General features: G+C 44.7%; 1 protein-coding gene across 3 annotated transcripts in view; it reads right to left on the bottom strand.

Annotated features, from left to right (window-relative positions):
* SESTD1 (SEC14 and spectrin domain containing 1) overlaps nucleotides 1-11814 on the bottom strand; it is a 60552-nt gene that overhangs the window by 10116 nt on the left and 38622 nt on the right. For all 3 annotated transcript variants that reach the window (XM_082200944.1, XM_082200942.1, XM_082200943.1), the window contains exon 12: nucleotides 101-295. In XM_082200944.1, the coding sequence (XP_082057070.1) occupies nucleotides 101-295 (195 nt within the window). The remainder of the gene's footprint in view (nucleotides 1-100; nucleotides 296-11814) is intronic.

Genomic DNA, 11814 nt, shown 5'->3' with positions numbered 1-11814 from the left:
GTTAATTTGGAATTTGTTCATTCCTAAAAACCTGTTGGCCATCTGTAGTAATCATCACACAGCAAGACTGTACAGTGAGTAAGAATGTATACTGACTTACTTCTTGGGCAACACCATGGAAATCAAGTGCTGCCTGCAACAGATTCTGCCTGAACTCCAGCTGACTGGCTTGCCGGTAACAAACATCACTTAACTGCTGCTGTAATGCTTTCAGTTCCACAAGGTCTTCTTCATCCCCGGCATTTAACAAAGCTGCAATCTGTTGATTAAGTTCCACATACACTGCAAACCACTCCTGCAAAAGCAGAAAAGCAGAAAGTATATCAGAACTGCAATGCTTTTTAATGTTCTTTTTAAGACATTGTGTGCGCACACACGCACACTCAACCAACTTACTACACAGGTTGACATATGATTCTGTCTAACAGTAATGCATTAAAACCAGTAGCACACAGACCTGCTCAAGTCTCCGTCCATATCAAGTAAAAAATGTCATGTCTTTTTCAACTGAGCAATTCTGTCATTTAGAAAATCAGTCGTGGACCCTTGGAACCATTTTCAGCAAGTCCTCTTTTCCTCATCATCTTAGAATTTCTGGGTGTTCCCCTGCCGCCTTGCCAAAATCTAGCCTCTCATTCATTTTGTAAGCTTATGCCGTTATCCGGTCTCTTTAATTTGTCCCCTTCTGCAATATCCTGTTCTTTAGCCCAGTGGGCTTTTTAAAAACAAACTTGTATCTATTTAGCACACATATAATTGTTGAAATAATTTGTAATGTGAAAATAATATTTTTTTTTAAAAAAATAAAATTTTTAGCACACAGCAACATGATTCAACTGATCGTCTTCTCTTGTTCCCTTGATCACATCCCTCTTCCCTCCCCTCCTTGCTGCAACTTTCCTTTCCATCGCCTCTGCAGCTTCATAGAGTTTCAGCAGCCTCTTTTCCTTCAGTATTATCAGGAGCGCACATCAGTTATCTTACTAGTTTATTATTTATACGGCATTTCTATACTTCAGCACACTGTGCACCACTGATCACATTTAGCTCACGGATAACTTGCTGATGCAACCAAGGGCCCAGAGAAGCAACAGGATACACAGGACAAAAGCAGACAAGCGCCTCCACACTTCTGCTCTAATAACCCTTGCACGCCAGTGCGAATGTATGGCGCATACAACTTTTGAACTTCTACCCTGCGTGAGATCTGTGAACATGCAAAAAACACAAAAGAACATCGTCTTCTGGGTGTTGCCTTATTCTAAAGCTCCTCTTCTTCCAACAGCCTCTACCCAAGGTGGAATTTCTAGGTTGATATCCTCAAACCATCAGGCCATACAGGCTCCCAATCACACACCCGTTGCACTTTTTACTACATGCAGCTATGCTGCTAGCACCCAATTTAGGAATTTAACTTGAAAGCCTGTCAATGGATGAACATGATACCTTGAGAGCCACCCCTTCCCATATGAACCCGCCAGCTTAGGACGTTCCTCAGAGGTCTGATCATGAAAAGTTGGTTGATGGGTACCCACCTCCCTGCACAGGGCTGGCCCAAGACATCTCAGCACCTGAAGCGAACCACCAAATGGTGCCCCACCCCTGCCAGGGAAGAAGGAGTGAGTCAAGGTGTACATCAGGAACAAGGGAGGGATAAAGATCTATACTGAGATATGTGGCCCCTGTGGATCCTGCGGCCTGAGGCGGTCTTCTGGCCTGACCTCATGTGTGAGCTGGCCCTGTCCCTGCAATAGCCTACCAAAGCTCTCTATCCTGCATTTAAATGAGCAACCTAAAAACTATTTTATTTCAGGCAAGCTTAGGTTTTATTGTATATTTTTATAATTTCATGTTGTTGTTTTGTTACCTGCCCCAATAATTTAATGGAAATGCAGTATTATCAAATCATAGAATCATAGAATCATAGAGTTGGAAGAGACCACAAGGGCCATCGAGTCCAACCCCCTGCCAAGCAGGAAACACCATCAGAGCACTCCTGACATATGGTTGTCAAGCCTCTGCTTAAAGACCTCCAAAGTAGGAGACTCCACCACACTCCTTGGCAGCAAATTCCACTGTCGAACAGCTCTTACTGTCAGGAAGTTCTTCCTAATGTTTAGGTGGAATCTTCTTTCTTGTAGTTTGGATCCATTGCTCCGTGTCCGCTTCTCTGGAGCAGCAGAAAACAACCTTTCTCCCTCCTCTATGTGACATCCTTTTACATATTTGAACATGGCTATCATATCACCCCTTAACCTCCTCTTCTCCAGGCTAAACATGCCCAGCTCCCTTAGCCGTTCCTCATAAGGCATCGTTTCCAGGCCTTTGACCATTTTGGTTGCCCTCCTCTGGACACGTTCCAGTTTGTCAGTGTCCTTCTTGAATTGTGGTGCCCAGAACTGGACACAGTACTCCAGGTGTGGTCTGACCAGAGCAGAATACAGTGGCACTATTACTTCCCTTGATCTAGATGCTATACTCCTATTGATGCAGCCCAGAATTGCATTGGCTTTTTTAGCTGCCGCGTCACACTGTTGGCTCATGTCAAGTTTGTGGTCAACCAAGACTCCTAGATCCTTTTCACATGTACTGCTCTCAAGCCAGGTGTCACCCATCTTGTATTTGTGCCTCTCATTTTTTTTGCCCAAGTGTAATACTTTACATTTCTCCCTGTTAAAATTCATCTTGTTTATTTTTGCCCAGTTCTCTAATCTGTCAAGGTCGTTTTGAAGTGTGATCCTGTCCTCTGGGGTGTTAGCCACCCCTCCCAGTTTGGTGTCATCTGCAAATTTGATCAGGATGCCCTTGAGTCCATCATCCAAGTCGTTGATAAAGATGTTGAATAAGACCGGGCCCAAGACAGAACCCTGTGGCACCCCACTAGTCACTCTTCTCCAGGATGAAGAGGAACCATTGATGAGCACCCTTTGGGTTCGGTCAGTCAGCCAGTTACAAATCCACTGAGTGGTAGCATAGTCAAGACCACATTTTACCAGCTTCTTTACAAGAATATCATGGGGCACCTTGTCAAATGCCTTGCTGAAATCAAGGTAGGCTACATCCACTGCGTTCCCTTCATCTACCAGGCTTGTAATTCTGTCAAAAAACGAGATCAGGTTAGTCTGACATGACTTATTTTTCAGAAATCCATGCTGACTATTGGTGATCACAGCATTCCTTTCTAGGTGCTCACAGACTATTTGCTTAATGATCTGCTCCAGAATCTTCCCTGGTATTGATGTCAGACTGACTGGGCGGTAATTATTTGGGTCCTCTCTTTTCCCCTTTTTGAAAATAGGGACAACATTTGCCCTCCTCCAGTCTGCCGGGACTTCGCCTGTTCTCCAGGAATTCTCAAAGATGACTGCCAGTGGTTCTGAGATCACATCTGCCAGTTCTTTTAATACTCTTGGATGCAGTTCATCTGGCCCTGGAGACTTGAATACATCTAAACTAGCCAAATATTCTTGTACTATCTCCTTAGTTATTCTGGGCTGTGTTTCCTTTGCTGAATCATTTGCTCCAAATTCTTCAGGTCGGGCATTGTTTTCTTTATCGGAGAAGACTGAGGCAAAGAAGGCATTGAGTAGTTCAGCCCTTTCTGTGTCCCCTGTTTGCATTTCACCATCTTCTCCTCTGAGTGATCCCATTGTTTCTTTGTTCTTCCTTTTGCTACGAACATACCCATAAAAGCCTTTTTTGTTGCTTTTAACCTCTCTAGCAAGCCTGAGTTCATTCTGTGCTTTAGCTTTTCTGACTTTGTGTCTACACGTGCTGGCTATTTGTTTGAATTCCTCTTTGGTGGTTTCCCCCCTTTTCCATTTTTTGTACACATCCTTTTTTAATCTTAATTCAGTTAAAAGTTCTTTAGATAGCCACCCTGGCTTCTTTAGGCACCTTCCATGTTTCCGTCTCATTGGTATTGCCTGATGTTGTGCTTTTAGTATCTCCCTCTTAACAAACTCCCAGCCATCATGAACTCCCTTTCCTTTTAGTATTGTTGTCCATGGGATCTCACCCAGCACTTCCCTAAGTTTTATGAAGTCGGCTTTCTTAAAGTCAAGAAATTGAGTCCTAGTATGCTTGGCTGCTCCTTTCCGCTGTATAGTAAACTTCAGAAGAGCATGATCACTCGCGCCTAATGATCCTTCCACTTCTACCCCACTAACCAGGTCATCAACATTGGTTAGGACCAGATCTAAAATGGCTGTTCCTCTTGTTGCTTCTCCCACTTTCTGGACAATGAAGTTGTCTGCAAGGCCAGTGAGGAATCTGTTTGACCTTATGCTCTTGGCTGAGTTTGACGTCCAACAAATATCCGGGTAATTGAAGTCGCCCATTACTACTATCTCCCTTCCTTTTGCATGCTTGGCCATCTGTTCCAGGAAGGCATCATCTATGTCCTCCGTTTGGCTTGGGGATCTATAGTAAACTCCCACAATGAGGTCTCTGTTATTCTTCTCTCCCTTAATTTTGACCCAAATGCTCTCACTTTGGCTTTGAGGATCTAAATCTTGGATCTCTTCACAGGTATACACATCCCTGACATATAACGCCACTCCTCCTCCTTTCTTGTCTGGTCTGTTTCTCTGAAATAGATTGTATCCCCCCATTATTACATTCCAATCGTGGGACTTATCCCACCAGGTTTCAGTGATGCCTATTATGTCATATTTAGTTTGCTGTACCAAGAGCTCAAGCTCATCTTGTTTATTTCCCATGCTTTGCGCATTAGTGTACAGACATTGAAGTCCATTAATCATTCCCCTGTGTCTCTTATTTAAGGATTTTTTCCTCCCACCACTAGGTCCGCGTGCTGTTTGCTCCATTTGGTCTATGACATTTGGATGATCATCTTCATTAATTGATAGACTCCTACCTTCAGGAGCACTGTCTCCCTCCCCCACATTAGTCAGTTTAAAGCCCTCCTGATGAGGTTTCTGAGATTTTTGGCAAAAACATTTCTCCCAATCGTTGTGAGGTGCAGCCCATCACTTGCCAGAAGTCCATCTTCAAGAAACTGCAGTCCGTGATCTAAGAATCCAAACCGTTCCTGTTTACACCATTTGCGAAGCCAGCTGTTCACTTCCACTATTTTCCCCTCTCTCCCTGGGCCACGTCGTTCAACTGGGAGGACAGATGAGATGACAATTTGTGCATTTAGTTGCTTCAATTTCCTGCCGAGAGCCTCGTAGTCTCTTTTGATCTTCTGGAGGCTATTGCTTGCAGTGTCATTGGTTCCCACATGAACCAAGAGGAAGGGGTATTCGTCAGTGGGTTTTATGATTCCTTGCAGTCGTTCAGTTACATCTTGGATCTTAGCCCCGGGGAGACAGCACACTTCCCGAGACATCTTGTCAGGCCCACAGATCACTGCTTCTGTTCCCCTCAGTAGGGAATCCCCTATCACCACTACACGCCTCCTCTTGGGTTTGGTCGGGGTTCTTCCGTGAGCTGTCCGTTCCAAGGTCGCCTGCACAATCCCTGAGGACTGACTTTGCTGCTCGTCTTCATATACCTGATCGACTGTAATGAGGGAGAGATCCTCAAATGGAGTCTGCTCTTCGTCTTCCATGCTAGGGGAGAGGACCTCAAAGCGATTGTGTATTTCTAAGCAATCAGAGTGAACCCTGGGCCTCCTACTTCTTTGAGTCACGTTTCTCCATATATCTGGCTCCTGTGTTGGTGAACTAGACTCCTTCTCAGGGGAGTCCCCTGTCTCCTCCTTGGTGGAGACGGTGTGCTCTGTTGCTTCCAAGAAGAGCTCCAGTTCTCTAATTCTTTGGAGCGTAGCTACACGTTCCTCCAGTTGCTGGACTTTGTCTTTTAAGAGGGCAATCAACATGCAATTGCTGCAGGTAAAGCTGCCTGCAACCTTTGGCAAGATGGCAAACATTGCGCAGGAATCGCAGGCGACTGCAGCTGTTCCCTCCCCTTCCATCTTGAGATCGTGTTGTTGGGGTTGGCTACAGAGGTCCTCCATCATAGAAAGCTTGAAGACAGGACAAATAACTTCCCCCACACAAAAAAGCACCTAGATCTCCCCCAACAAACGTTTGAGACTAGCTCCCCTAAATCTAAAAGATGGATCTAACTGCTCGCGCCGCTAGGCGCGCGCCGCTGCCCTGCAAACTCTGATAAGCTCCTCCCACAGCTAATCCCCTGCCTCAACAGAAACCCTGCCCCCTCTGACCTTTACACAGGGAAAACAGCTAATGAGCCACAAAGAAACACACACACACAAGAAAACCCTTTTTGCTCCTTCTTCAACTGATGCCCTGCAAACTCTGATAAGCTCCTCCCACAGCTAATCCCCTGCCTCAACAGAAACCCTGCCCCCTCTGACCTTTACACAGGGAAAACAGCTAATGAGCCACAAAGAAACACACACACACAAGAAAACCCTTTTTGCTCCTTCTTCAACTGATGCCCTGCAAACTCTGATAAGCTCCTCCCACAGCTAATCCCCTGCCTCAACAGAAACCCTGCCCCCTCTGACCTTTACACAGGGAAAACAGCTAATGAGCCACAAAGAAACACACACACACAAGAAAACCCTTTTTGCTCCTTCTTCAACTGATGCCCTGCAAACTCTGATAAGCTCCTCCCACAGCTAATCCCCTGCCTCAACAGAAACCCTGCCCCCTCTGACCTTTACACAGGGAAAACAGCTAATGAGCCACAAAGAAACACACACACACAAGAAAACCCTTTTTGCTCCTTCTTCAACTGATGCCCTGCAAACTCTGATAAGCTCCTCCCACAGCTAATCCCCTGCCTCAACAGAAACCCTGCCCCCTCTGACCTTTACACAGGGAAAACAGCTAATGAGCCAGAAAGAAACACACACACACACACACACAAGAAAACCCTTTTTGCTCCTTCTTCAACTGATGCCCTGCAAACTCTGATAAGCTCCTCCCACAGCTAATCCCCTGCCTCAACAGAAACCCTGCCCCCTCTGACCTTTACACAGGGAAAACAGCTAATGAGCCACAAAGAAACACACACACACAAGAAAACCCTTTTTGCTCCTTCTTCAACTGATGCCCTGCAAACTCTGATAAGCTCCTCCCACAGCTAATCCCCTGCCTCAACAGAAACCCTGCCCCCTCTGACCTTTACACAGGGAAAACAGCTAATGAGCCAGAAAGAAACACACACACACACAAGAAAACCCTTTTTGCTCCTTCTTCAACTGATGCCCTGCAAACTCTGATAAGCTCCTCCCACAGCTAATCCCCTGCCTCAACAGAAACCCTGCCCCCTCTGACCTTTACACAGGGAAAACAGCTAATGAGCCACAAAGAAACACACACACACAAGAAAACCCTTTTTGCTCCTTCTTCAACTGATGCCCTGCAAACTCTGATAAGCTCCTCCCACAGCTAATCCCCTGCCTCAACAGAAACCCTGCCCCCTCTGACCTTTACACAGGGAAAACAGCTAATGAGCCACAAAGAAACACACACACACAAGAAAACCCTTTTTGCTCCTTCTTCAACTGATGCCCTGCAAACTCTGATAAGCTCCTCCCACAGCTAATCCCCTGCCTCAACAGAAACCCTGCCCCCTCTGACCTTTACACAGGGAAAACAGCTAATGAGCCACAAAGAAACACACACACACAAGAAAACCCTTTTTGCTCCTTCTTCAACTGCTGCCCTTCAGACTCTGATAAGCTCCTCCCACAGCTAATCCCCTGCCTCAACAGAAACCCTGCCCCCTCTGACCTTTACACAGGGAAAACAGCTAACCAGCCACAAAGAAACACACACACACACAAGAAAACCCTTTTTGCTCCTTCTTCAACTGCTGCCCTTCAGACAAACAGAAAACAAACAAACAAACAAACAAACAAACAAACAAACAAACAAACAGGCTGTTGTGCCTTGACTTCCCTTTCCAGCTAGAGTGGTAAAATTTCACCACTTCTGTGTGCGTTCTTAATCACTTTTCTACTTTGTTTTGTCTAGTCACATATTCTAGTGACAAATCTTTTTTGGGGAAAGCCTGTCTTATATATGCACTCATTATCATGGTTTGAACTTAATCACTGTCTGAAAATTGCTAGGCAGTAAATAGCAATAATGTCACTTTTCGAAACGGACTATGACTCAGGCCTTTAAAAGGTGGAAGGGAAGGCAATGACTCAGTGTTAAATGAATATTTAAACTATTATGCAGTGCCAGTGGAATAAATGGCATCTGTAGTAAGACTATTGCCTGCAATAAAGTCAGAATCCTTTTTAGTAAACACAGTTAAAAAGTAATCAGCTAGTAAATCAATGAGACAGCAGATTAAAGAAACACTTGAGTTATTTAAAAAGCTTTTATGTATATAAAGGCAGTAACTTCTAATTGCTGCCTTGCGTAGCCTTGGTGTCAATTTCCAAAATCTGGCAGCAAGAGACAGATTGACTGATGCTGCCATAATGCTTTATTTACTAAGGAATCTTTTGAAACAATTAGAAATTCATGAGGTTCCAAAGACTTCCCCTGGTGGTCCTCTAACGCCATTATAAATCCATAATGGAGAAGGTAACGGATGGACCTAATGTGTAACTTTAACATTTGTCACTTTCAGTATATATGCTGCGTAAAGGTCTCTGTAGGTATAGGGGACCTGTTACGATGCTCCTCCTCGAAGACTTCCAGATCTAGATAGTTTCCCAGCATTTCTGGGGGACTTTGTTGCAGGTATGACAGGAATAAAGCTAAAGGGACCCCTGACCATTAGGTCCAGTCGTGACCGACTCTGAGGTTGCGGCGCTCATCTCGCTTTACTGGCCGAGGGAGCCGGCGTACAGCTTCCGGGTCATGTGGCCAGCAGGACTAAGCCGCTTCTGGTGAAACCAGAGCAGCACACGGAAACGCTATTTACCTTCCCGCTGGAGCGGTACCTATTTATCTACTTGCACTTTGATGTGCTTTCGAACTGCTAGGTTGGCAGGAGCTGGGACCGAGCAACGGGAACTCACCCCGTCGCGGGGATTCGAACCGCCGACCTTCTGATCGGCAAGCCCTAGGCTCTGTAGTTTAAGCCACAGCGCCACCCGCGTCCCAAGGATGAGAGGAATAGGCTGCTATAATAACTGGATGGAGATAAATCAAGGTTGCTGGGGCCACCACAAAATTATTTGGACACAACTGACATGATCTCTGGACACTGTGTGCACTACTTTTGGAAGTAGATTCTTCAAAAAACAAAAATGTTCCCCTCCATTAGGACATCTCCTGGCTGCAGAAGATTTGGTGTTTGCTGACATCGCAAAGAAAAAGAATTAAGAGAAGGTGAAAAGACTCAACTTTTAATCTGCTGCATTTTTATGCTTGTGTGTGAAAGTGATTTCTTTTAGTGTTTTGTATTTCAAATGATTTTATGAAGTATTGTCCTCAGTGTTGTTGTTTAGTCCGACTCTTCATGACCCCATGGACTAGAGCATGCCAGGCACTCCTGTCTTCCACTGCCTCCCGCAGTTTGGTCAAACTCATGTTAGTAGCTTCGAGAACACTATCCAACCATCTCGTCCTCTGTCATCCCCTTCTCCTTGTGCCCTCAATCTTTCCCAGCATCAGGGTCTTTTCCAGGGAGTCTTCTCTTCTCATGAGGTGGCAAAACTACTGGAGCCTCAGCTTCAGGATCTGTCCTTCCAGGGAGCACTCAGGGCTGATTTCCTTCAGAATGGATAGGTTTGATCTTCTTGCAGTCCATGGGACTCTCCTCTCACTAATTTGTGTAGGCCCACAACAAGAAGCCCCCCTGCTTATTGCGAAGTTTGGTAGCCATGATAACCTTTTCCCAAAAAGTACAAAAAGAAGAGGGCAGAACATTGTGCACTGCTATCATTGACCGTGAGTGTGTTGACACTAAGAGATTAGCAGCAGAATCAAACTTGGAAGCCCAGCCCCAGCAGAATGAGTCCCTGATGACATAAGTATTGTGACATAAGTATTGTGTCTACTAATGGTCATGCTGAAATGCAATGTCAGAACTTGACAGTATCTTAAGAACTCACTTTACAAAAATCAATGCAGTTAATGTCGATTGAAGTACAAAAACACAAGATACTGGATGCAACACAACTTCTAAAGAAACAATATAATTTATTGACCAAGCTAACAAAGGAGTCTACATTAATCCTCACTCAACCCATCTTGAGTATTTTAAGTAATGAACTGGATCTACTATGTAGTCCAAATCAGACTCTGATTGGTTGAGAGGATAACCCCTTTGGGAGGAGGGGCGGGAAATAAGGGGCAATATCCAATCAATTGGTTCTGTCAGCAGAAATATAACAGAACTCCCCCTTCCCTCACGTGCGCTGCACCCTCACCAAATCTGCACCATGTGGCTGGGGGAAAACCCAGAACAGGTTTGGATGGCACAGAGTTTTGTTGTGCAAGCAAAAATCCTTGCACTCATGGAATGAGTTAGTTGGAAACAACTCCGAATTTAATAAATAAGCAAGTAATTAAAAAGTCTTGGCATGAGGACTGGATCAGCCCCACCCCAATTTTTTTTATTTTACCTCTTAAGACCTCACTAATATTGGGAATAGCAAAGGAAAAAAAGGAGTAGGAGACTCAGCTGAGCACTCTGATTAGGATGAAACTACCCCAACCCAGTCATACTGATTATTTGTTGAGTGGGGCGGATGCGCTAACCCTCCTGATCTGATCTGTACAATCAGCTGAGGTGGTGGGGCTGTGTGTCTTGACCACACATGCTAGTAAGTGGCCAAAAGTGAATGTAAGCCTTGTGTCAAAAAAGGTTAGCAACTCTGACTGCTGCTGAACAAGCAGAGAGGGAGAAACTCTGCCCAGAAGGAATATTATTGGCTAAGAAAACTACCAGCAATTTATTGGGCTTTATGAAATGTTATTACTTCAAAAGGTCAAGGGTACCTTTGAATCTCTCTTTGTTATGGCAAAGTACCAAGAAGAAACTGGCTCTGTGATTTCAGGAACTGGTCTGATCACTTCATTCCAGAGAAGAGTAAACGAGGCACAAGATAGAAAAAAATAGTGCTGGCCATACAGGCTGAAAAATGGGAGACACTTGGGATAGTATATCAGGAGTAACAAAACCTCCAATTCACGATGCTTCATTGCAGTCTGTGGCCATGAACCTCCTTTTCATCCAACACCTTCACAGGCAAGTTAGGAGCCAGGTGACTAAATAAGAATGAACCACCTAACTTGCTGTGGATTGCAAAACGTTTTCTAGTCACTGTGAAACTGGTGCCACAGACCACAAGGCTTCAGCTACTGTGAGGTGCTATGGTCAGCAACTAACTGCATTGCAATTTTTAAAAATCATTTCAGTAAATGAATAACAAGCTGACATTTTATACCAACCTTTAACAATATTAAATTTTAAACTTTTTTCCAAAGACAGGAAATAAAATGGTAGAACTGACCACCGGCATGTGATCTCGATGTTGTGGAGAATGTGGATGAACAGAACCAGTAGGGCATTTTTTGTATTGCTCAGTGAAATGATGTGGGATATATGAAGCAGAGACATCAGCTTGCCAACAAAGGTCTGTACAGTAAAAGCTATGGTTTTCCCAGTAGCAATGTATGGAAGTGAGAGCTGGACCATAAAGAAGGCTGATTGCCAAAGAACTGATGCTTTTGAATTATGGTGCTGGAGGAGACTCTTGAGAGTCCCATGGACTGCAAGATGATCAAACCTCTCCATTCTGAAGGAAACCAGCCCTGAGTGCTCACTGGAAGGAGAGATCCTGAAGCTGAGGCTCCAGTACTTTGGCCACCTCATGAGAAGAGAAGACTCCCTGGAAAAGACCCT

This window comes from Podarcis vaucheri, assembly GCF_965113315.1.
Source record: "Podarcis vaucheri genome assembly, chromosome: 1".
NCBI classification, from domain to species: Eukaryota; Metazoa; Chordata; class Lepidosauria; order Squamata; family Lacertidae; genus Podarcis; species Podarcis vaucheri.
Note: the sequence above shows the minus strand (reverse complement) of the source record. Positions and strands in the feature narration are given on the sequence as shown.